At 36.7% G+C, this 26,066-nt stretch overlaps 1 protein-coding gene and 1 long non-coding RNA gene across 2 annotated transcripts; one reads left to right on the plus strand and one right to left on the minus strand.

The window, feature by feature from the left end:
* Positions 1–2,472: 2,472 nt before the first annotated feature.
* On the minus strand, positions 2,473–26,066 carry LOC108961711 (uncharacterized). Its single transcript, XR_001990071.3, has 3 exons — positions 26,049–26,066; positions 7,557–7,611; positions 2,473–3,088 (listed from the first exon to the last, which is right to left on the minus strand). It is a non-coding gene; the product is annotated as an uncharacterized LOC108961711 (long non-coding RNA).
* On the plus strand, positions 5,130–17,606 carry LOC103814429 (plasma membrane ascorbate-dependent reductase CYBRD1). Its single transcript, XM_050976839.1, has 4 exons — positions 5,130–5,642; positions 10,665–10,873; positions 13,298–13,452; positions 13,658–17,606. The coding sequence occupies exons 1-4, from the start codon at positions 5,258–5,260 to the stop codon at positions 13,956–13,958; spliced, it is 1,050 nt and encodes a 349-aa protein (XP_050832796.1). The 5' UTR covers positions 5,130–5,257; the 3' UTR covers positions 13,959–17,606.

Below are 26,066 nucleotides of genomic sequence, written 5' to 3' on the forward strand. Positions count from 1 at the left end.
CTCTTGTTTCCTGTGATTTTCCGGGGGTGCTTAGCACTCACACTGTGGTTTCCAGAGTAAGCAGATAAAACCTCAATTAATTACATCAAATGCAGTTTCAAGTGCATCCTTTAAAAGATCAAACCTGAAAGGCTTATGGCCTATGCTTCCATTATTTTCACTAGCACTAGATGCCCAAGGGAAAAAGTTTACATATATATATTAGAAAGATGTAAATATACAAGTGAACTCCTAATGTGAGGAAAGACTCAAATGTGTATTTCACACAGAGTTGACAGGATCTCAGCCACTTTTGCCAGCATTCACAATTAAGTAACTTCACCCAAACTTTCTGCATTTTCAATGTGCAAAAATGTTCCTTTCTTATGTCCAATTACTTAAACAGCACAGTTTCTTGCTCATTTTATTCTCATTTTGTCTTATTTTTTCTCATTATTGAGAAAAAGACTTTGTATCACTTAACAGTAACTGAAGATTGCCAAAAACTCAACAGCAAGAATTTTTTTCCTTATGGAACTGTAACAGCTATCCCACAAGATGGAACAGCTAATAAATTAATTTGATTCCCAGTTATAATAAAGATTGTTTAAAGGAATACTTGCTAGAAAGGACACCTGTGTAGGGTGGCACGTCAGACGAGTGTTTCTGAAAGAACAGTTGTGAGGAACTGCTGTTTGCTGCTTAAAGCAGGGTCTCTGAGTACTCTGCCTACAAAAAGTAAAATGTTGGTCTAGTAATTAAAAAGATCCTGGACTAGTGAATTCATGTTGGATTTCACCAAAGGTTGTTTGAAACAAACTTTTCTACTGTTGCCAGAATGAACAAATCCTAAATGGTAAGTGCAAAAAAGGGTAAGTAGTAAAACTGGTTTTCTAAGACTGAACCACAAAAGAAAATATAGAACAGCAACTGAGTTCCTTTCTAACTGACAAGTATTACTACACTGCAAAACCTTTAAAGAGCTTATTTTTTCTGGACTTGATCTGATATGTCTGTAGCAATGCCTCACCAATAATAGCTGAATTGTATCAACAATTCAGAGAAGATCACTTGAAGCTCTCTGGTTGCTAGACTTGTCATTTCTATAACTATGGTATTTATTTCTGCTTTACTGAAATGACAAAACGATGACCAAAATCTTCAGGTTATTATATTCTTATAGAATATCGAAAGAATATAGATTAGAAATAATACAGAAAATAATTTTATGTCAGTGCATTCAAATATTTATAGATTTAATAAAGTAGTCAAAGTGCTTGATTTGGCTAATAAAAGATTAACAACTGCAAAAATAGATCGCTTTTTTTGGAATTGATTTTTTTAATAAAAGGAACTAGGTATCCTAGCAGAGTGAAGAGTTACAATAATGTGATTGCTAAAAACCACTTGGTATAGCTTAGTAACTCATATAGTAAATTGGGAGTACAGATGCCTTATTCCTGCCTGAGTGGAGAAGGAATAGTGTTGTTGAGAACATTATATTTTTAGGGAAGAGTAAGGGCACATTCTTCTCAGGAAGAAAAAAGGAAACATGGGAGGGAAAGCTAAAATTCACTGGAATTATTCCACAAAGTGACTCAAGAACTCTGGCTTACTTGAGATGCTGCAAGAGAAGCAATGCATTCCACATGACAAGCTTGCAGGCTCTCCAGACAGTCCCCAGTAACAGCTGCTTGCCAGAAGACAGGCAGGAAAAGTATTCTGTTAACATGTTCACTTGGATGTTCCAAATTCAGACTCATACATTGTCAATTTTCCCTGTTATCTTTAGTCTCTGCAGTTAGTCTCAACTTTGGATGTTGCCCGCCTCCAGCATGCAATTTGCAGCATGTTTGCACACATTTCCAAGCTCTGGGGCAATGGAAATCTAGGAAACTCCAGAATGTTGACACCACACTCTTCCTATTTCAGCCCTTTGTAATGCCACTGCCTATTCTTTGCTACTGCCTGAAAGCTGGCTTGATTTTATGGCTGTCTTAGAAACATTTTGTTTTGTGGACCAAAGCAGCATACTTCCACCATTTCTACTTCAACAGAATCACTTTTGATTTTCTACTTTACCATGACATCTCAATGACTGGAGGACAGAGAAGCAGAAATGGGATCCCAAAAATGCTAGCCTTTTATTTGTATTTGATAAATATAGCTGTTTAGAGATCCAGGTGGAATTTCCCAACCTAGAAATTTAAAAGATAGGAAGGAGTGACTTCTCTTGGTAAGATTTGCTTTGAGGGTAAAAAGAGTGCACATCCTGCCTTTCTCTTATCATTTGAGCACATACTCACTGCCAAGGCTGGTGAGTGGTAGAGAAGAAAATAAGAAAGCACAAATAAAAACTGAAAGCAGTAAAACTTTATAATCTTGCTTTGACAATTCCAACTATTATCTCACTGTTCGACAACTTCAAAAAGCTTCTACAAAATAATTATTAGAAAAATATCCTACAACTCACAGAAGCAAAATGTTTATAGATTGAAGATCTAAAAAGAGTTTTATTGCACAGGTAACAATGACTGGCCTATGACCAGTATAACATTCTCGACAAAAGGTGCACTATGTGTCTTATTTTATCTCAGCAAAAGCTCCTTCTAGGGTGGCGAATAAGTAAAAATCATTTATTAGAAGAGTCTTGCTCCATAGTCACAATTTGCAATTTGTAAAGACAAATTAAAATTAATTTGACCTTTACTTGGGGGGGAACTCAACATAATACAGTTGACTGCTGAGGGCTGAATGACACACTTGATAATCTGTTTGGAAAATAACCCCCCACATAAAAATGAAATTACCCTAACTATGGGGTTTTCAAGTCCCTTTGCAAGGAAGCAATAAACACCTGGTTTTATTAATCATTACTGAGGATAGGTTCTACAGCAGTTCATAATCTCTACTCTTTTCCAGAGCTTTCTAGAGACAATGATAACTTTCCAGTACATTATCAACTCTGTCAGTGTGTATTCCCTCTTAGCAGTTCTGTTGGGACATGATCTAACATGCACTTCTTTCTTTGGGTTGCTGCATTGTCAGATGTAGGATAAGTGTGACTTCAGACCTGGAAGAACTTCAAAGTAGACAGACAACAAAAGACCTATGAAACAAAGATTCACAGATTATTTTTAACAGGTAGCAATGGATTCCTGCCAGTATTACATGTATGGTACTTGCAACTGCTGTCATCATTGCTATACCATGCATACATTTTGAGAGCAGCAGCCTGAACATAAGTGTACATAAATGCTTATCTAAGCAACACACCATGTCACCACAGGCCATTATTTTGTGCTTCTGATGTAAATTTTTGTAAATGAAATCCACTCAGACATTGTAGCTGTGCTAAGGATTGCTTCTGATTCTGCACCAGGCACATATTTGGTGCAAATGTGATATTTGCACCAGGCAGGCAAGAAGAGGTGGAAGAACAGCAAATGTGGAGAAATACAGACCAGAGTTACTAATGGTGCTGCCTGAAATCTCTTCTGCATTACAGATGTTCAATAAAGAACATTTCACTTTGTCTAACAAATTATTTTGCACTTTGTTCTGGTTTGGTTTATTTAACAATCTCTAAGCTTTAGAATTTCTTCAATTATATCTATTTTTTTAAATTGTTCATCATTACATGGTAAAACTAGGCTTCATATGCAGTTCAATGGAATTTTGTGTCTGAGGGTAAACCAGTTCCAGCTACAGGAATTCACTAAAGTCTTCTGAGAGATATAGTTTTAGCTTAAGTAAAATCCAGTTGAGTAGAAGATTCCTAAATGGGACTGGTGGGATACTGGATGTAATCAACGCTTGTTGAAATCAGTGGAAACTGGAAGCATTTTGCAATTGGGAGATTTAGGTTCATAGGAGGCAAATTAAAATAAACATTTATGTCAGTTTTTATGCTTTACAGAGACAAAAGTAAAATTTTTCTGACCATAATATTAAGATGATCTGTGTGCCTCATAAGCTAATGACAGTCTGGCACCCTGGCAAGATTATGCATGAGTGCATTCATCAGAAGATTCAGGGCTCAGATCTTCTCTTAAATGCTGTGACTTGTGAAATTTAACAATACAAGTGTTCTACTTACCATTGTGAGTAGAATGAGCAACCAGTTAAATCCTAAGGACACACCAAATCCATGCAAACTAAAGCTAAGTATCTTTATCCAAGTGCTGCTCAAGTCAAGCTTTTCTTTAAAACATCAGTGTGTATTTTTAGGAGATTAAAGACAACAATGAAGAAATATTTGCGTCCCACTCCAATCTGGCTTGGTCTTCATGTCTCTATGTAGATATTTCCAACACTTCAGTAAGTATGGTGTTTGAATTGGCAGTATTCTATTCAAAACTATTTTAAGTTTCATAAAACCATTTCCTTTCATTTTCTAGGCCTCAGTTTAAGTGTGAGATACCAGAGAGATCAAATTCTATCCAGAGTACAAAGTATTTTTTTTCTCTCAATCAATTAACGAACTTTTAATTCATATGTAGTTCAACACTATATATATTTTTTAAAAGTAAGCTAATCAAATACCAGAAAATTAGTGTTGAATATATGTTTGGGCATATCCTCCTACCATATCTGACAGGCTTCAGAGCCAGCTGAATGTTCTACACCAAAACAAACAGAAACTGCTGACTACATGATTTGACCAAACTGGTCTAATCTATCATGTTATAATTTTGGCAGGTCTATTGTCTCTTTTGCAATTCTGTTTTTTTTCCTTCTGTTTTCCTCTCTAGCTTCCCTACAATGGGCCTTTCCACACCTATTGGAATTGTCTACATTTTATGCATTCCCTTTTTCGCTAGTGGACATTTGATATATTTGTACTATTCAACAGAACAATGTTCACATCCTCTTGCATACTCAGGTCAAACTCCACATATGAAACTGGTTAGTATCTGTACTCTATTTGAAGCACTCAATGAATCCAGTGAGAAGGCGGTAATCATGATGGCAAGACTGTGCTCCAGGTAAGTACATCAGTGTCTTTAAGTATGCTTCTCCTCCTCTGTATTTTCTGTGTGAGCTGTCTCTTCTTCATAACAGCACTCCTACCTTATCTGTAAGTGCTTATGACTGTGGTGGCTTATCTTTCTGGCGGCTCTGTGAACTCCCCAACCTCCTCAACAGCCTCCCGGCACAAAACCCGTGACCACCCGCTCCCTTCCTTGTCTGCAGGGGGGAACGCAGTCGGGCTGCCACCATGGCAGGGAACAGGCTGACACAGAAAATTATTTTCTAAGGAGGAGTTCTGAATTGAATGCGACGGGACGCTCGGAGAGGGCAGGGTGGAGGGGCGCGGAGGATCGCGGAGTGCCGCCCTGCTCCCGCCCCTGCTGCGTCCGTCCCGTCCGTTCCCGTATCGGCCGGGCCCCACACCGCTCACGATCCCGACCCCGCCCGGCCGCCCGCTCGCCCCTCCTTCGCGGCGCTCGCTGCCGCGCACGGGGATCGAAAGATGGAGGAGTACGGGCGATTCTTGGCGCTCCTCGCCTCTTCGCTGCTGGTCGGCTTCGTGTCGGTCATCCTCTCCCTCGTCTGGGTCTTCCACTACCGCGAGGGGCTGAGCTGGGACGGCAGCGCGGGGGAATTCAACTGGCACCCCGTCCTCATCATCACGGGCTTCGTCTTCATCCAAGGCATCGGTGCGTCGGGGGCGCGGCTCGGCGCGGAGCTGCGGGGGAGCCGGGCCTGCCTGGGGCCGGGGTGGCGCGGCCGGGGCTGCGCGGCGCGGGAGGCTCCGGGCGGAGCCGCCGGGACAGCCCGCGGCCGGCGGCGGGTCACAGCGGCAGCGCAGCAGTCGGTCCGCAGTTTAGGGAAGCCAGCACTCCCGGGAAGGGACAAAGAGTCCCTTGTAATAAGCCAAAATTGCTACATATGGGGTTTGGGTTGTTTTGGGGTTTTTTTTCTGCAAGCACTTGTTTATCCTGGCCCGGGGATTGCCGTGTACTTTGAGTAATGGCTGCGATGTGTGTTTTTCCTAGGCAGCTGGAATTTATGCAAGTTGAAAATCAAAATGCCAGAAATGTTGCCTAGGAAAGTTTCTCTTTTGGCTCTCTTCAAATGTCCCAAGAAGAGAAAGCTTGATCCACAGAAGCTTGATCCGGGAGCAGGGGTTTTGCCAGAGAAAATGTAGCACCACAAGCATTATTAAAATGCAGTTCTTCAGGCTAGACTTAGGATGAATTGTTTTGTTAAGCATATCTCTTAAATGAATCATTTATTCTGTTGCTTAAATAACATATAATCATTAAGATACAGGGTCGCTTCTTATTTTTTCTTTTTTTCTTTTTTTTTTTTCCTTTTTTTTTTTTTTTTTTAATTTCTTCAAGAGCGTATGAACTTTGGATTTCATAGAGTTCAGGCGTGGACTAACATTTTCCCATTACACTTCCAGCCAATGGCTGAAGGCTGTCTTGTTCTGGCTATGAACAGAATGTTGTGATTTGAACATACACTGTAAATTTTTGGTTTTGAGTGGGAGTGGGACTGTTCTCAGCCTTCTTGTGGCTTCAAGTGCAAACCAGTATTGAGCAATAAACCGTATTTTGAAGTTGTTTTACATAATATTGCTCAACAGGAAGTGTAATTTCAGACTATAAATAAGCAATGAAAACCACCTGTTGACTTCAGGAAGATCTACTTAATGTGCTCAACCTATTTTTTTTAATATATATAAGCATAGAACTTTCGAAGAAAATAGGGAGAGGCTTTCTGCAGCTTTTTCCTATGTATTTTCTATTTTTTTTCCTCTGAAACTCAGTTTTTTCCCTGTGTCACAGAGAAAGGGTGTTGCCCCAAGCCCTGCTTTGATAAGGATATACATGTAAATGGAAGTTTACCATAGCTAAGAAACCACATGCATACAAGGAATTCACTAATAATACAGCACAATTTAGGGAGGAACTCCTATTACATAAAGTTGGAGACTGAAGGGGTATTGTAGTAAATCAGATGAAATATCAATAGATAAGATACCACTGTGAATCTGATTCAAATTTGGCTGATGGAAGTCTGCCATTGAATTCAAAGCAATTTGGATGAGAGTGAGAAATCAGATACCTCTTTGGACACATACAAGAAAGATAAGTAGTTGAAGGAAGGAAGGTGTAGCTTAAAAAAAACTTGGTTGAATTTGAGTAAAGGATTTAAAATAATAATTAAACCAATTGTTTCTTGAGTTTATTAGTCTGTACAAAGGACAGAAATGTTGTATTGTTGATCAATAACTCTAACACTTTGTCCTCTACATTTATAAAAGGACAGAAGTCCTATGCCATATAAAAATATTGCAAGGTAACTATGCCCTGTGTGATGTGTTTTAAAATCCAAGTTCATAAAAAGGAGTAAGGTCTGAGTCAAAAAGCTCAGTCCAGGGTACCTAGGCTGTCAAATTTCTTAACAGTACTAGAAATGTTCTGCTTTGAGAAAGCTCTTAATGAGGCTGCTTTACCATGTCACCACCAAACATTCTAATTGAATGTTTTAACTTAGGCTGTTTAATTTTGACATGAAATTACACATCACATCTGAGTAAGTTTTTAAGAGCTTGTACTCACTGAAAGGTGAATCTTCCTTCTCTCCCCTTGGATCCCCAGACTGTCTTCTTTCCTCCTGCAGATTAGAAAAGCACCAGTTATGAGAAAGGCAGGGAGAAGCACACAAAAGTGGTGATGGAGAAATGAAACTCTATCTTTTCACAAAAGATACAGTGATTAACAAATCTGCTGAAATTGCAATGTGTAAGTTCACACAAAGCCCTCGCAGAAAGATGATTAAACCAAACTGTAATATCATGCATATGGCCTGGGCTGTGGCATTGAACATGGTAATGAATGTTAACAGCTGGCCAAACCATTAGTCAGTTATTCCTTGGCTTTCTATTGTAATGTTTATGGGAATCAACTTAAGAAAATTCAAGGCCCAAACAGAGACCTGAGACTATGGGGACAAGTGACTAGGGAGTTTGATAGTGCTTTTGGAAGTTAAATCAGCTAGATGACAACAAAAAAAATTACATAAAAATTTTAGCCCAGACTTGACCCTCTGAGATCAAAGACTAAAAACTGAGATGAGGATCTATGCTCATTAAGTTTTCTTCACGTAGAGTCCAATACTCTGCTGCACCATGAATAAATTATTGACAATACTGTGGGACATATGGTAAGAAGGATTTATAGGGAATATCCTCATGGGATGTTGAAACTTGTTCTGGGGCCTTTTGACACATCTGCTTCACAAAATTAGAAGTCATTATCATTAGTACTAAGTTGGTTAATAATAGTCTAATGCAGGATATTATTGCCAGCTGGCTGAACATGATCCAGTGTGTGCCCAGGTGGCCAAGAAGGCCAACAGAATCCTGGCCTGTATCAGCAATAGTGTGGCCAGCAGGACCAGGGCAGTGATTGTTCCCCCTGTATCCACTACTGGTGAGGCCACACCTCAAATCTTGTGTCCAGTTTTTGGCCCCTTAGTACAAGACAGACACTGAGGTGCTGGAACAGGTACAGAGAAGGGCAAGGAAGCTGCTGAAGTCTGGAGCACAAGTCTGAAGAGAAGCAGCTGAGGGAGCTGGGGGTGTTTAGCCTGGAGAAAAGGAGGCTCAGGGAGACCTTATTGTTCTCTACAACTGTCTGAAAGGAGGTTATAGCAAGTGGGGATCAATTTCATCTCCCAAGTAACAAGTGATAGAACAAGAAAAAATGGCCTCCAGTTGCACCAGGGGAGGTTACAATTGGATACTTGCAAAAATTTCTTCACTGAAATAGTGGTCAGGTATTGAAATGGCTGCCCAGAAAAGTGATGGAATCACTGTCCCTGGAAGTCCTCAAAAAACATACATGTGGTGCTCAGGACATGGTTTATTGTAGATGTAGCAGTGATAGGCTAATGGTCAAACTCAATTATCTGAGAGGTATTTTCTAACCTTAGCAGTTCTAGGATTCTATGATTCTAACATTATCATGTAACATCACTTTGGGGAACTCTTGGAGGTGATAAGCTTGGTGTGCAGAATCATATTTCTGTAATAGATTGCTTTAAGACAGTCAAATCATATAATAAACAAGGTTTCTATCTTCCTGACTTTGTAGGATTTACTACTGTTGCTTTTTAAAGTAGAAAGCCAAAACCAACCTAAGTGCTGTATATATTTAAATATTCTAAGGAACACTTCCATTCCAGTATTATATTTTCACACCATATGTAAAAGCATACATTGATTTAAAATCTGATCATGGTATGGGAATTTGACTTGTAAACCATTTTCTTTGTGAATTATTTAGTGTAGTACTGTATTTTTTGAAATGCAACCAGGTTAAAAAAAAGTCTGAACAGAACTTGTGTGAACGGAAGTGTGAAAAGAAATTGTCATTTATTACTACTATTCATCAGAACATGCAGAGATAATATCCTATTTATTTTCCATAATCTATGTTTTTTGCTTAAAATGCAAGGGTTATGGAGAAGTAATGAATGAGTAGGGCACATGAGAATCACTTAGATAATACTTTTCTATTTCTTAATGTTTAGAACAGGATTGTTAAATAAAAAAACTACATAAATTATTATTCCTTTGTTTTATTATAGCTAATTATATATAAAATTTTCATTGTAATTTCATAGGCAGAAGCCTTAAATTAGGATGTGATGAATCACTGAGTGGAGCTCAGACTTCTGCTCAGGCAAGACATTAGTCTTTATTGGTCAAATTATCAGTTGTCCTCATAAATATTTGTCCCCTGTTAGCTGAATATACTTATGTGCTATCACACATGCAGAATTACTATCTAGTTTGTAATCAGATGTACCTGGAGCTTCAGTGATGTAATCTGGCTCGTTTGTGTTCCCTGTGGAAAGCATTTGAATCATGTGACAGACAGGGGACAGTTGTGGCAGATAGGGGCAGCAAGGATCTTGGAGAAAACTTGGCAAGAAGCAGCTCTAGGTTAAGTTATTTTTATGGACCATCTGGAGTTAGAGCAATGGAAATTTTTGTTTTGTTCAGACTGGAAAAAACACTGTCTGCTGGAGTTATTAGTTCAAGTATAGGCAAAACTTCCCTCATTCATCTGACAGTGTGGAAGACTTGTATTTGTTAAATGCTTTTGTCTCTAAAGTCAGATTATGATTCTCTTATGCTGAAGAGGATTTTCCCACTTAAAGTAGTCTTATTGATATCAATGTAATAGACAGTCATATAAGTTTCTATGCAGTTAGAGAATAGCATTATCCAAAGCTGCAAAGAGAATAAATATTATAAAATAATCCTACATGCTTTCTCAACAAGTGATCTTCTCAATATAAGAATCAGGCCATATTGCTCAATCTGACTAGTAGCAGAAAAATCAAAATCCTATGCCAAATCCCTGTTAAATCGATTTAATGACTGAGGAAAAGATGACACCAAGTTATTTACTGAAGTTTGTGGGATTTTTTTAAAATTGAGAAGAAATCCCTAAAAAGCTATATTTAAGCTTCAGTTGTATTTTCAGAGTATGCTATGCTAAGTGTATAAGAAAAAAACTTCTAATAGACTTTTTAGAAGACTTAAGGTTGGATTTTGCTGTAATTTACAATGTACCTATGGGAATTATGCATAATTATTAACATCTAAAAGAAATTATTCTATAAGGCCTAAAATCTTGTTTCTCTTCTTTCTTCAGCTATTATTGTGTACAGATTGCCCTGGACCTGGAAGTGCAGCAAACTCTTAATGAAGTTCATACATGCTGGATTAAATACTACAGCTATGATTCTTGCAATCGTTTCTATTGTAGCCGTGTTTGATTTCCACAATGCCTCGAACATTCCTAACATGTACAGTCTGCACAGCTGGATTGGGCTAACTGCTGTTATATTTTATTGTCTCCAGGTCAGAATCTAACTGTATTTATAAACAGCTTGTAAATTTGAAGAATGTTTTTAGTAATTCAGGCACAATAGGCTCTTGCTAGTACATTGTAACTACTGGGATAGCCATTTTACACTCTGATTTGGCAAACTATTATGTAAATATACAAATACTGGATCATTTGCTTTGAAGAAAAATGCATTTTTAAGCCTATTTTGTTTATTTGCTGGCATAATGGCCATTAAGCTGTAGTACAGTTACACAGTACTGTGTTTCTAAGCCCTGTTAACTCCTGAACATACAGCAAGTTACTTGGTTTGTTGGCAGCATATTTAAATACAGTTAGAGCATTTATTAAGGAAGTCTCAAATGAAGTAACAGCTTCTCTTTTTTTTGTTTTGTTTTGTTTTGTTTTTCAGCTCTCATAAATTTAAGTAGTCACTTCTTGGCCTCAAGACTTTTCTAATCAGCAGAACAAGTGCATCAGGGAGCAGTAGAGATATAAAGGATCTGACACCTGAATGAGCTACTACTGGCTAACCAGTTTTCCTGAATCAGCAGAACTTTGACAGATGTTTGTGGGCATGCTTTTAACTGCCCCTCTTGGCAGAGAATTAGCATTATTGTAATGTAAAATGAGCTAACTTAATGTGTTTTGCATTTGGCAAAGAAGAGCAGCCATGCCCTGAAATTTACAGAACATAGACAGATGCTTCTGCATATATGTTCTGAATTCTTTATACTGTGTTATTACACTATGAAAATTTATTTTGTTCCTTCAAATATTTTTTTTCCCAAAACACTAAAAAGAAAAAAAAGACTTAATTATCTGCGATCAAGCACAGAAAAGCCTCAGCTGAGGGATTTGGGTTCTGGACTTTATTCCTCACTGCTCAGGCCAAGAGGTACAGGAAGCAGTGTTGAAATAGTGGTTTTAACATTCATTTAAAAAGAAAACATATTGCAGTGTTGTTGAGTATATACTCTACAGCTGAACAAATAAATAAGAATTAATATGAATGAATAAGAAAAAATAATCTTAAAATTAAGTTTGTCCTAATAATGCAGCTATTTCAAGGAAGTCTGTGCTGCTACTACACTGAGTATCAGTAATGGTTAAATGAAGGATTGTGACTAAAATCTTAGTTCTACATTTCATTTTGCTACTATAAACATGATCAATGGCACTTAATGCCTTGCCTGTCACATCAAAAGATCCTTGGTGTTCCTTCCTCCAATCTGGGATGTAAGTCTCCAGTCAGAGACTGATGTTTGTTAAGCAACTGAGCACTATAAAGAATGGTCATAAAGTAGTATCTTTGTTAACAAAGAAGACACTTGGCACTTACCAGAAGGGGCATGTCAGTCGTAGGCTCACATAATACTCTGCTTGCAATATTGTAACTATCTTGTAATTAAGCCAAATGTAGGTTAATACAGTATAGCACACTGACTAAAATTTAAGAATAGGGTAAAAATGTAGAAAAATAAAAAGCAACAAACCCAAAGAAATTCTGGAAAAGTAATTTGAGGGGTGGAAAAGCTATTTTCCATTGCAAGACTTTAAAAACTCCAGCTGTTTAACAGATTTAAGATTAAGAGATGATTTGATTATGGTGTACTAAAAAGCTTCCCAGGGAGAAAATATCAGGTTCTCTTATCCATTATGGAAAGATAAAACAAGGACTGAGTTAAAGCAGGATGAAATACAAATTCATGCACTGTGTCTAATTTAGCAGCAGGGGTGAGCAACAGTAAACAAACTAAAGAAGAGCTGCAACCTCAGCATGACTGGGCAAGCCTGTGGATGCAGCCATGGGACATGATAGGTTATTTTCCATCACAAAATTAGTGCTAATAGGAGGACTAATGTCCCCTGAATAACTTGATGCCACCCATACATGTCTTCACTCTGTAAATGCCATGTGAGCAATATATTGAGACACCATTCCCCTTCTAAAGATAAGCACTTAAATTTAACTGAAATTCTAACAAGAGAAAATTATTTAATCCACTCAGGTCAGAAGGTTAGACTGTCTTCTGATGTTCCTTTATGTGCAAATCTGCAACCAGAGCAGAGAATGGGACTTGACGAGACTGTAAAAGGGTGGCTCCTCACACCTTAACCATATTAGTGAATTAGTGACACTGAAAACTTGTGTTTCCAGTACTTAGTTTGGTTGCAGTTTTAGCACTATCAGTAAGTTTGGACACTGATATTACATAGGATGATTTATAAAATATTTAATGTCTGCTTTCTAAGTGCTAATCCAGAATTTTGCTTTGGTTTTGATAGGAAGCACATTCAAAAATAGAAATGCCAATTATTTTCAAATTTCTACCTGAAGACATCTCAGAATGGAATTTTATTATAATTTTTGTTCTGCTTGAGAAGCTCAGCTTGTTTTCCATCTGGCCCTAACTATGAATCTGTTTTGGTTGTAGCTGTTCTTGGGTTTCGCTGTCTTTCTGCTCCCGTTTGCTCCAGTTCATCTCCGCGCAGCTCTCATGCCAATACATGTTTATTCGGGTCTTACCATCTTTGCAACGGTGATTGCAACAGCTCTCATGGGAATCACAGAAAAGCTTATATTTGCATTGTAAGTACCTGTTTCCAGTTGTTTATTAAGGTTATTCATTGCAAATATACTTCCATTTGCCCAGAATAATAAGCATCCAGTACTGGGACAGTGTTTTGTTTTGTTTGTATTAAAAGACCTACCTAGCAGGAGACTGCTGTTTTTAGAACAAGATTGCCTTTAAAACAATTTTTTTGACCTCTTCTTCCTTTTTCCCCTTTCAAAGGAAAAATCCTGCATATAGTGCATCCCCACCAGAAGCAACTTTGGTCAACTGTCTTGGTCTTTTGCTTGTCATATTTGGTTCACTTATTTTGTGGATGGCAAGCAGGCCCCACTGGAAGCGGCCCCCAGAAGATAATGCTAAAATTTTGAGTCCCATTGGAGCAACTCCTGAAGGCACAGAAGTAGAATCCACAATGACAAACACTAGTAACGCAGATAAATCTGATCTAAGGAGCAATACTGAAGCAGCCAGAAAACAAAACATCAAATTTGATGAAGCAGGACAAAGATCAACTATGTAAAGAAAATATATAGAGTAAAAGTACTGTTATACCTCCAAATTCCCCCTGGCAAGGGTCCTTCTAATGTAGTTAGATTGATATGTATGTGTCTTGGGGGTTCATTTTTAGTATGGGTTGCTGAAAGATACTCAAGTTTTCTCCATGTGGATTTAAATTTCTGTAAGTCCTAAACATATTTTATTGGTCCATGACTAGTCCATGCCTTGTTTAAAAAAACAAGAGCAAGAATGACATCACATAATGGTAAAATCACATAATTGGAAACTGTCTTTCAAATCACTTCTTAATTTAATGCTTATATCTCTTATAATCATGAAAAATTTAACAAAATTCAGACTAAATTTTGCTCTTGAATGCTTTTGCAGGTTATGAATCAGCCATGAAGTATACCATACAGAATAATTTAATTTGTCACACATAAATTTCCTGGTAATATTTGCTTTTTTAAAGCTCTGATTTCTCTAGCTGATTAACCCCCTCACTGGCTGCTATGTTCTATGGGATTTGAGGTCATTCCGCACTTTACAGAGTTGCTTCATAAAAATGTTTATTTTAAAATTTTTAATTAAAAAAAAGTTTGCTAGATATCTTCATAAAATGTTATATTTCCTTTAGAAATTTTTGGGGGGTTTTGGCCTTGTTTTTTTTAAATCTGAATGTATCTGTTGACCTTTCAACAAACTCTACCAAATATACTGTAATACAGAAAATATTTGGCTTTGAATTATTAGTGTAATCTAAGAAATGTTAAAGACATCCAAATGCAGAATTTGTCTTATTTGAAAAACTACAAAAACACACTTAGAAAAATGTATCACTTATACTAAGTCTTCCTTTTATCCCAGAAGGCAGCATTTTAGAATCTTTATTTGATTGCACAGTTCTATTGATTTATGGTACTAGAGTAGAAATTAGGAGGTTAGAAACCAGCAAAATCTGGTATCAGTCTCACAGAAAAAAAATTTGCTTCAAGTGAGAAATACTTTCTCCAAGACACAGATGAGCTTTGCTCTTTTAATAAAATGCTGCCTGTTAACTGAAAGCCAGTTTGGGTATCTCTACACTGACATCAAAAACATTATTATCATAGGCATGAAGACATGCTTTAGTCTGTAAGCAATCTATACAAACTCTATGACTGTTTAATTTGAAATTACAGTTTTAAATAATGCAATTTTCTCTAAATAATGAAGAGTCCCTACTGGCACTTTACTTTTATAGCTCTTTCTAGTAATTGAAGTATTAATGCATTATGCTCATTCATTAATTTCACAGATAGAAACAATATTTATACTTTTACTATTATGGAAGAATAATTATAGTAGATTATTTGGACTGCACATGTCAAAAATGATAAGCCATTCTATTACCTCTTGTAAAAGCTGCAGAGCCCACTACAAATACAAATTTACCACTGTTCATGGTGGAATATAGATAGTTGCAGACACCAAATAATTTCCTGTTTTTTAAATACTACATAAATTTTTATCTACTCCAGCTTTTAAAAACATTTTAATACAGTACCCTTCAACAAATGTGCCATTTTTGTAGTTCACTCTATGTTAGTACAAACTATTTTGGACCCTTAAATTATTTTGGGTCTTCTCTGACAAGAAGTACCTCAGTTCCTGTTATTTGATTTGTAATAATAATATTTTATTATTTGGTGAATGCACTATAGAAAGCTAGCATAATAAAATATTTTAAAACTTTTCTTTCTTACAATTTGGTACTCAAGGACTATGTCCCAGATTTCTATGGTTTCACTTATAGGTTTGTGGGTGACTGGGACCAACCTCACATTAGTGTATCTTTCACTGTAGAAAATACCTGTTTTTAATGTACATTTCAGGTATGACAGAAGGAACACTAACCTAAACTGCTAAACTAATGTGTGAGCACTTCTCCTGTCCCACTATGTGCAATGAATCAAACAGTGAAGCATGACAGAGGAAGTGAATAAACGAGCTCACTTGCAGTATTTTATTATGCAGCTTTCTATACTGCACTCACACAGGCAACAGCATTTTAAATTGTTATGTATTGGCCTGTTACTGTTTCTCATCCACCTGTGAAAATGAGCTCACTCAATCCTTGCATAGTACTTGGTCACATAATAAAAGCATTTGTTTGTATGGAAGGTAGTGAGTTGCCTAGGGATTGTTCTGGAAGAAAGTAACTGTACAGTGTACTGGAAAACGCAGAATCTATGACTTCTTTTGTTACAGCACTGAGCTGGATGTATTGAAATGAACAGCTTTTAGGTGGTTGGTTCTATATGCTGTTAAATAACCATCATGCCTTCTGGTTTCCATTGTATTCCATGTGGTGTTCAAGGGGAATGCTACTTGAAAAAAGAATGGTGGCATTTCTTTACTTCTCTGTTCTCATGAAGTGCAAGGTATAAGTAACACCAAGGTAGTGAGTTCAAACCCCATATGGGCCATTTGCTTAAGGGCTGGACTCGATGATCCTTCTGGGTCCCTTCCATTGTGACCATTCTGTGATGTAAAACTAACTGAAAATCAAAGATTAAGCAACCTTTTGAGGGGAGCCTCCCAGAACATAATTTTGGTTTTCAATTTAGAGGTTAAACATGATAGTAGAAACTCAGTGGAAGCTGGAAGATTCCATTTGGGGAATTGATAATCAGTGATATCTCACGTGCATTCTGGCTGCTGATCTTTGGGAGGTCCCCATGAGATGCAGTACCTGTGATCTCCTAAAACTTGATCAACCTTGGTGTGTGCAATTTAAAACTGACAAAACATACTATAGACTTCTGGCTTAATTCTAAATTGATTTAAAAGGTCTCTAAGTATCCTTGCAAAAAAATGAGGTTAGTTCAATGCTAAATAAGTATGCATAGGTACTATGCATAGGAATTACTCTTTGGAGAGTAATAGTCCTAAACCTGCTCCTCAAAGTGGCCTTAACTTTCCTTTCATGCAAATTTTCCTACTTTTCTTACTTCTATTTATGAGTTATATAAATACAGTAGCAACATAGGAAATGAAAGTGTATTTTCAGAGATACAAATGGAAGGTAGAACTCTAGCTTTTTCATGGGTATTTTTCTGCATGTTTGGAAATCATCTACATGGTTGTTTTTACAGGAATGGATTGTAGAGCTTACATTCCAGGTTTGGATTCCTATTAAAAAAACAGGAAGTTACAAAACCTAACATTGAAAGTGCTATCTTTTTAAGTTGCCTGGGAAAACAAAATACTATATTTACTTGTTGTCATCCAGTACTATGCACAGAAGCAGAAGAGTGTTTTTCCCAACATTAAGGAACTGAGAAATGATGGTGCAAATTAGATTCTAAAACTGAATGTAATTGCATGTATACATCCTACTACATGTAGCCAAGAATATTGCATATGATAATGTAAATACGGATTACTTGTTTACATGGATATTTTATGGAGTGACTAAGAGAGATTGCCAAATACTTTCTATTTCAAAAGTCTCTATCTTTTGCTTTTATTTTAGAACATTCCTTCCTTAACTGTCCACAAGAACCTAAAAATTTATTTTATTATCCAAAGTACTTATTTGTAGATGAGAGCAAATATTTAATTATAATGTCTGTTTTCCTTATTCTTTTTTATATACTAATAAAAGTGATTTTTTGAGCTTGTGATACTACTTAGTACAGATTTTTATTATGGTACTAAAATAGAACTTTCTACATTTGGATAAAGATCAAATCATTGGTAAATTACTTTTTGAAAACAGGAGGACGGTTGTACAAAGTTTCTTACATATGTCTTAATTTCAACTATTTATGGTGATCTTTATGATGAAATTTATGTACTCTGTAGTTTTAGGAACATAGCCAGTATTTAACAGAAAGTGAAAGAATTCAGTGTACAAACAATTAGTATTTCACCTTCTGATTATAACAGAAGTTCCTCACAGCAGCTGTTAGAGGGAGGTAAAAAACAAACCAAAACTATCCTGTCATGAGAATGCCATCGGGAAGATCAAGAATTCTGATATATAATGGTAACATAATGCACTGTAAGACTGAAATACCCTCAGGTAAGTAACAGCCAGACTAAGCACAGACCCCATGCAATCTTACCCAATTCAACATCCGCATATCAAGTTAATCATAAATAGGATAATGATTATAAAAGTAAAATCATCTGTATGTACCTATTGGTAACAAATAAGAATTAAGGTATTCTTGAGTTTAATAAGTTTAATTGGAAATTCTCCTGAAAACATAGAGCATAAATTATTTGTGAATACCATAAGCTGTTGGCTAAAATTTTCCAACATTTTTATCATCATGGATTAAAAAAACCCATACTATTACAAACATCAACGTAGCAGAAAACCTGTTGCATTCAAACCTGCCAATTCCCTGTTGCTGAGAACTTCCCTTAAATGTTGCCTGTAGGCTGGATGTGTTGGGGAAAATTCTGGTAAAATAGTCAATGTTTTTAAAATATGGTGATTATTAAAAAACTCAGTAAAAGCTCAATTGTATTAAAAATTGAAAGAGGGGACTCAAATTTTGGCAGGAGGACTACATTTGTGTACATGTTTTTTTTAAGAAGTGGAGGGAACTCGTAACCTACAATACAGATATTTGCATTTTGTTATGGTATGCGCAACACTTGTGATCTCTCTAAGACTAGTGGCCAGTAATGAGGGGTAAACTATTAATCTGGTAGAAATTCAAGTCCAGGTCAACAAAATGGATGACAACTATTCCAGGCAATTCAGCTAAGAGAAGAGGTAACGCTGAGAAAATCCAGTTACTACTATATACAAACCAGAAATCTAAAATATTGACAGTGTCCCAGTGAACTTTTACAGAAGAAGCAGAAACAATGGGTATAAATTTCAGCAAGCTGAGTTATGTTGACCAAATGTACTCATCATAGAGCCTCAGCCAATATATGTTAGCACGGGGCTTGATTTTACAGCTGAGTCCCTGGCCACTTACACTGACTACTCATTGGCTCTTAAATTCCATTATTTTGCTGGTCACCTAGTCATGTCATAGTTGCAAATACAGCTGTCAGATAAAAGTTTTGAAAATGTTTGCAATTTGTAGTTCAATTTTCACAAGCTTTTCATTCAACAAAATAAAAAAATCCATTGAATAGTACTCAAATTCTGCGGGATATAATCAAATATTAGTGTGAATAATAGTGTGATGGTGTATATTTGTGGCAGATGATCCTGCTCATATGTGTATACAAGCAGTAATCCACTAGATGGCAAGCACTACCAAAACGGCCTTTGGCAGAGAGATGCAAGACCAGCCTTACTTTTAGGTGATACAGTATGAGTCATCTTCCTTAAAACAAAAGCACAAGGTTAGTAGTCAAAAAACCACACAGTCATATCAGAATTTATATATTCACTTCTCTTTTCTTTTAAAGGGCTTACTCAGAATACAGTATTTCTTCATCCCTGGTGTTGGAAATTGTTCTTTATTGTGCTCCACCTCAGAGCTCTTAAACTTGTCTGTAACTTTTGCACAAATCCAAGCTTAGTTAAAAGACACAACAACAAGATCAGAAAAGCATGAAAGTTTGGGAATATAGCTCATATACAAGATATGAAAGTAGCAAGAATTAGGAAACAAACCAGGAACTTCCAGTACTTTTACCATTTGACCTTGCAGTCCAAAGGGAAAAAAAAAAAATTGATCCTGAAAAAGTAAACATGAGCACCAAATTCAAATAGCAAAAAAGTACATTCTGCCATCAGATACATGCTAACAGCTTCTGTTCTTAATTTAATCTCTTTGTGGATAGTGGCTTGTTTTCTGATGATGTTTTCTGATCTATTCCACTGAACAGACTAGTTTCAGTACTACTGACAGCTATTTTTACATGGTATGCTAGTGCTATTGCTTGATCTTACTTGCTTACCCATTCTCTCAGTCTACACTGAAGTTACTGTGTCTCCTATGGCTGACTAGTACTGACGTAGACGAGGCACTGTGGTTTTTCACAAAGCTTGCTACTCGTGTTTAGGTCAATAAAGTGACAAAATTCATGTAATTCTGATTCTCCAGGACATTGCTGTCATTATTGTTATGACTATTTGATCTAGTAGAAATACTAGTTTAAAATACCCTAGCAATTTAGCTTGAATGCTTGATCTTTTTGTTAAAAACAGCAATTACTGTTGCAGTTAAGGAATAGCTCATACGTCATTGTGGCAATAGGAGCATTAATAGTCTGGCTCCTGTTTCTGATCAGATGTAGAGAAGGAGATTAAAAATACAAGAAAATTTACATGACTATTCATTGCTGTGATTACTGCCTTTGTAATGAGGAATTTCAACAAAAGTACAGTAAGGCACAGCCTCTGTAATCATTTTAGTCTGTTTCAAATGCAAGACTGCCAATGGATAATAACGACCCTGAACACAATAGTAAGTCTTAATGGCCCTTACCAGCCTCACCTGGGAGCCTCAACCCCAACACTCTGCTCATGAGTCCAGGACCTTTAATCCCACTCCACCTGGGTGTTCCAGTGCTTGTCTGCATCCCCTTGTACCTGGCTTCCTGGCCTGATTTCTCCCTGGTCCCATCACCCTGCACCTGCCTAGTGACCACAGAACTCTGACCCTCATTAGGTCAGGTTATGACCTGTGGATTGACTTTCCAGAATTACTGTCAACCTGCTTCAGCAGCTGAACCTGGTTGCCATTTCTCAAAATTCATGTCTGCTCTGCTGCTGGCCATTCTTCATTGCACCCTGCTATATAACCAACAAATAGAGGATGAGGTGCATGGAGTGAACAAAGATGTTTGCCAGACAGTTACTCAACAACAATAAAACACCTTTTTCTACTGCATTTCCAATTCTACTGAATGATACCATCATTTCACAGGTTTCCATTCCTAACAAGAGTAGCAGCATGAAACATCCATGTCCATGTAGAAAAGTATGCTTTTTTAAAATCTGCGGCAATAAATCTGAAATCATATAAATCAGATAAATCTTGTCCTCACTTTATTGCATACTGTAAGCAGAAGTTACAAGAGCCTAGCGAAACAAAACTGCATCAGATCTCAAAATGCTGCAGTAGAAGTTTTCCTAGCTCTTTGCTCTGTACTGACAATTATGCAGCTGGTGACTGGGAAAAAAAGTCTGCAGCTCTGAAAAGTCGCTGTTTGCTATACATGGATTTGGATGAACTCTTCTCTGCCGCCAAGCAGCAGAAACCTGATGATGGCACTGCAAAAGCCTGGAAAGAATTGGCCCATCCATGAGACTGCAACGGTATAACCACAAGCACTATTTGAGTAAATGAGTCTGCATATGGACCTAAGCACTGCTCTCCTCTCCTCAAATAAATGAAAGAAAATTCACAGGCAATACAGGCAGCCAGCAATTCCCACATACAAAAGCTGTTCAAAACCCCTCCACAGAGTTACTTCACTTTGGAAAAAAGGTATTTTTAAGAATTGCTTCCAGAGTTTTTAGCTGTCTTCAGGGACAGGAGAGTTCCCTGTTACTCCAGTCTCTGACTGCCCTTGTACTCCATTTGTACCTGCTTTTAGTATCAAAAAAGTCAAATATTCTGGCACAGAATCACATGGAGTGCTTCTTTTGATTTCTTCCTTTGTAAGCTGTAGATCAGCCATCATGGAGTCTTGTGTACTCTGTTTGAACCTCTTTTTTTATTTTCAATTGTAACTCAGGTACTAACTATAGGAAACTCTTATCAAGGAATCTACACATGGTTTGAGCTCATCACAGCAATGCCTTGGTCATATTAAGTGAAGAGATCACTTACAATCCTGTGGGAGTTCAGACATTTCTGCACATTTTCCTACAAAGTATTATTTTGCGGTTTCTAAAATTATGCTTTCCAAGCCACTGAGGTACATGTGCTCCATTCACTAATCAACATTTCTTTCTTATTCCAAACTCCTTTCTCCAGTTCTTCTGAGGACATTTTTCTCCTATCTTTGCATTCCCTAAATCTCTGCTCTAGCAAAAAAATCTTTATATTTCTCAGTATATTTTCTCTGGTTTAAAACCTAATCAGTCTCTCATCCTGGGGAGGGTAGCTCACTTTAGTCTGAGTAGGACAGTTCCTCCTAATGCCTTAAAGGACTAAATCACTCTGAAGTAAACTCTTGTGGAATGTAATAAATGGTTACAAAGACATTTTGTACATCAGCCCAGTAAGTACAAAATCAAATTATATCACAAATCCTACTATCAGTTTTATTATATTGTCGCCATGGTTATGATAGTTATTTTTATTATACTTAGTATTCCTTTGCCTATCTCTAAACATTTAAACATCCCTAAGCAAATAATAACAGTAATAAAAATGCCTTGGGGTTTTGATCTAAAATTTTGAATTTTCAATTAAAAATATTTTTGAGGCTTTAGAGCCAGTCTGTAGATAAAATACATAAAGTTAATTCCACCAGCTACATCCAACAATTTTTGTTCCTTTGTAATTTCAGGTCTGACTCATTTTGAGAAAAGACTGCTTGCGTAGCCTCTATGTAAAACACTAGGAAAAGCAGAAACTTCAATTTGTTCTCTTTATAGATTTGTTTATTCAGAAAAAAGCTTTGAAATAAAAGGCTTTGAAAGGCTGGCTGAATAATGAGTTGTCATTCTTTGGAGGCGTATTATCTTTAAAAATACAAGAAAACCTGAGGGTTTCTAATGAGTAGAATCCTTTATTTTTGAAAGAAAATAAATAGAAGAGTTTGAAAAGATTTTTTTTCTTGTAGTTTTTTTTTTTCCTCCTCCTGGAGCTGCTTGTTGCTCTTAAGTGGAAGCTTCCTGCTGATCTGACTTTTTATTCTGCTGTGAGACTGATGCCAAGATTTACGATTGCTATGGCTAGGAACTGGATTTAGCATAAGGAAGATAAGTGCTTTTCCCCTAGGGAGAGGCAGAAAAGGGAAAGACAGAGCGGGGGACATAGACAATAATATCTGAAGCTATATTCTTGGTCAATTATTTTCTTCATCCTCTATTTTAGATTATGCTCCAACTAATAAAAGGCAAGAAAGCTACTGGTCTCAAGCCAGGAACACAGATAAGCAAGGAAACTATTTCTGGTTTCATGCAAATGTCCAACTACAATGGAAGCAATGTAGTGTTTTTATATAGAAGTGACACAGTGCCCCTGGTAACGAAAGTGTAATTAACAATAACTCTCATCAGAATCTGTCAGGCAGAGATTTGCCTTCTACACAGTGTCCTTCAGAAGAGAGAAAAGGGTGAGTGTAGAACTGTGTACCATTACAATTATTTTAGCAATTCATTGTCTGGATAGCCTTTTGCACATTTTACAGTTTATAATTACCTTCTCTAGACATTTAAACAGGTAAAGATTTTTGTTTATAAAGCAGACTTGTGCAACTTGAAATTATTTACAGCCAGTTGGCAGACAGTGGTTTTCTGTTAACCCACAGTGCCCACAGAAAATGCAATTTTTGAGATACTGGAAAAAGTTTGCATCAAAATGCAGGGAATTTCCCAAGCAAGGCAAGACTCCACTCTAAAAGCAGAGGAGCAAAATGTAAAGCCCCAAACCAAGTCTCAATTTGCCATGATTTGCAAAGAAAATAAATTCTTCTTGTAAATCCACCCAAAGATAAAATTATGAATACTTCTTTGTTGCTTGAAAAAAGGAAAAATCTTATCTAGAAAGTGTGTTTAACATTCCACAAGTCAATGCAGTTTATGCAGTGTTATCATACTGCATGCAGCCATTTATTATAGAATAAACAAAATGAAAAATCTTTTATGATTTACTAGGTCAAGAAGCACTGGTAGTGATGCTTCAATTCATTGCAGTGTCACTTGAAATCTAGCATTCATAAACATGAAGCTTCCTTTCTGGATATACAACTAAATCACATTGAATTTCATGACAGAGAGCTCAGAGTTTTCATTGAATTAAATATATGCTTATGTTTCTTAGCTGTTGTCAGTTTTACAGCAGTATTTTTTATTCAAGGTTGGCAAAAAGCATTTAACCATATCTTTACTGGACTTGGCTGTACAGTTCTGGCTGTTGGCAGATTCTGCTAAAATCTCTTGACTCTTCAGAATAGTTTTGTGTATGATAAACCCTAATCCACTCTCTTTATGCAGCTGTATAAGGGATCAAATCAAAATCAAGTTAAGAAATGCAGAATGCATTCATTCTTGCAGAATGAATCAGTCAACAGCGTTTAAGAGAGAACTGAGTTTCTAAAGTAAATTTTAAAATGTGTCACAGGTTTCCTGATGGTATGAGAAGTCTAACATACTGTAGTAAGCCTTCCATCTGAACGTGTGGCAGGAAACAAACAAAACACAAAGTTAAAAAAATCCAGTAAAATTATGAAGTCTTTTGTAGTATTGATTCTACAGATCACGTTACCTCTCAAGTTCAGAGACAGAATCTCATGTGCAATCCTTTTCCAAACAAAACAGGCAGCCTAGTAAAAGAGAGTTGTGTGGTCTAGCACAATGTTCTAGAAGTTGTTTGAGATATATGCAGTATATGTAGGATGTTCCTGCATCAATATATTCTGGCAACATGGTTTTGCAGACCCTTCAGTAAAAAATCACCACTAATTTATACCTAACACCCTTATTCAGCAGTCTCATAAGCTTCATCCTGCACACTTCCCCAGTGTCCTGCCACCTAGTTTTGCACACCTAGCTGTCTTTCTATTATTTGCTTGGCACAGTCTCTTTTCACTTCATGCTAAGTACAGAATAAAATATTTCTCTTCAAACGCTTATCCTCTCTTTTTCTGTGGTTAGCCTACACACTTGGTAGCCTTCTGTTTCCCTTCCAAGCTATTTCAGAACATAACAACATTTTTGCTCTAATTTTAGAATCTTAATCAGAACTTCTTTCTTGCATTCATGTGCAAAACAATAGGAAAACCTCACTGTATCTTTAAAAACTCAGAATGCCAAGGTTTGATCAGTATTCTGAAAGAAGTCCTTTAAAAATGGAAATCTGGGGAACACCTACTTTTGAGCACTACAGTACAGAGCAGAGATCTTTGGCATACTGATGACAGAATCTACAGAGTCCCTTTTAGCTCTCTGGGGAGTCCTACGAATTTGAGATGCAGTAGTCCATGGTTCAATTACTTGCTGGAATGGATTCTCCACAAGTAGGGATAATCCTTCATTTGATGCTTACTCACTTGGACACATTTCTGTACTCCACACACATTCTGACCATTCCAGGCTTTGCAATGCTTATTTTTTCTTCTCAGAATGTTTTTCTGCATTAGCTGATATTATTACATTTATTTGGTTGAAATGGGACTTTTCTTTTATGAATTTCTCATTAGCTTAAAATAACTTTTAAAGCAATTATCTCTAGACCAATACTTGTCATGCTTGTTCTCAGGCTGTCACATTTTTTTCCATTTTTAGTTTGAAGAGAACCACTCAGTAGTTCGTGAGGATCAGATTTTCAAGTATATAAAGATATAGTTGGTTTCATTAAATAGTTATCAAATGCAGTAGTTCCTTATTTTTATTATTTTTAAAATCTTTTCCCTCCTAATTATAATATCCCCTCAAACACCACTTTTAATTTTTTTCTGTTTTGAAATTCCTCCTGAAGTTTATCTTCTCTCTGGTTTTGTAACAGCTTTGAGGTATTTAGAGCATCTTTTGTCTTGACTCAGTATCTGAATTTATTAAATAAAATTAATAACCTCAACATCCTTACTATAGGAACTATGCATAAGGTAACATGCATACTATATGAAGTATTGACATGTTACTTACATTACATAATTTTAGTTTATATAAAAATTGTAATAATAAATATGCTGTCTCATATCTAGGTAAAATACAGCTTAATCACAAATTACAAAATAGATGTTAATGTCGTCATTTTTCAATCTATAAAAGCAGTATAACTACCTAAGAATTCAAAAGAATATGTTCTAGGTAAATAGAGCACAGTGAAGCATACATCTTATGACCTCATGGTGATACAGATAAATATACACTTCACAATAAAGCAGCTTAAAGAAACAAGTCATGGCACCTGAATGACAGCAGATGAAGACGGCAGAAATGGAGAAATTAGTTTTATGCAAATCTTACCTGTACCATCTGCCAGCT

This window comes from Serinus canaria, chromosome 7 (genome assembly GCF_022539315.1).
Source record: "Serinus canaria isolate serCan28SL12 chromosome 7, serCan2020, whole genome shotgun sequence".
In the NCBI taxonomy this organism is placed as follows: Eukaryota; Metazoa; Chordata; class Aves; order Passeriformes; family Fringillidae; genus Serinus; species Serinus canaria.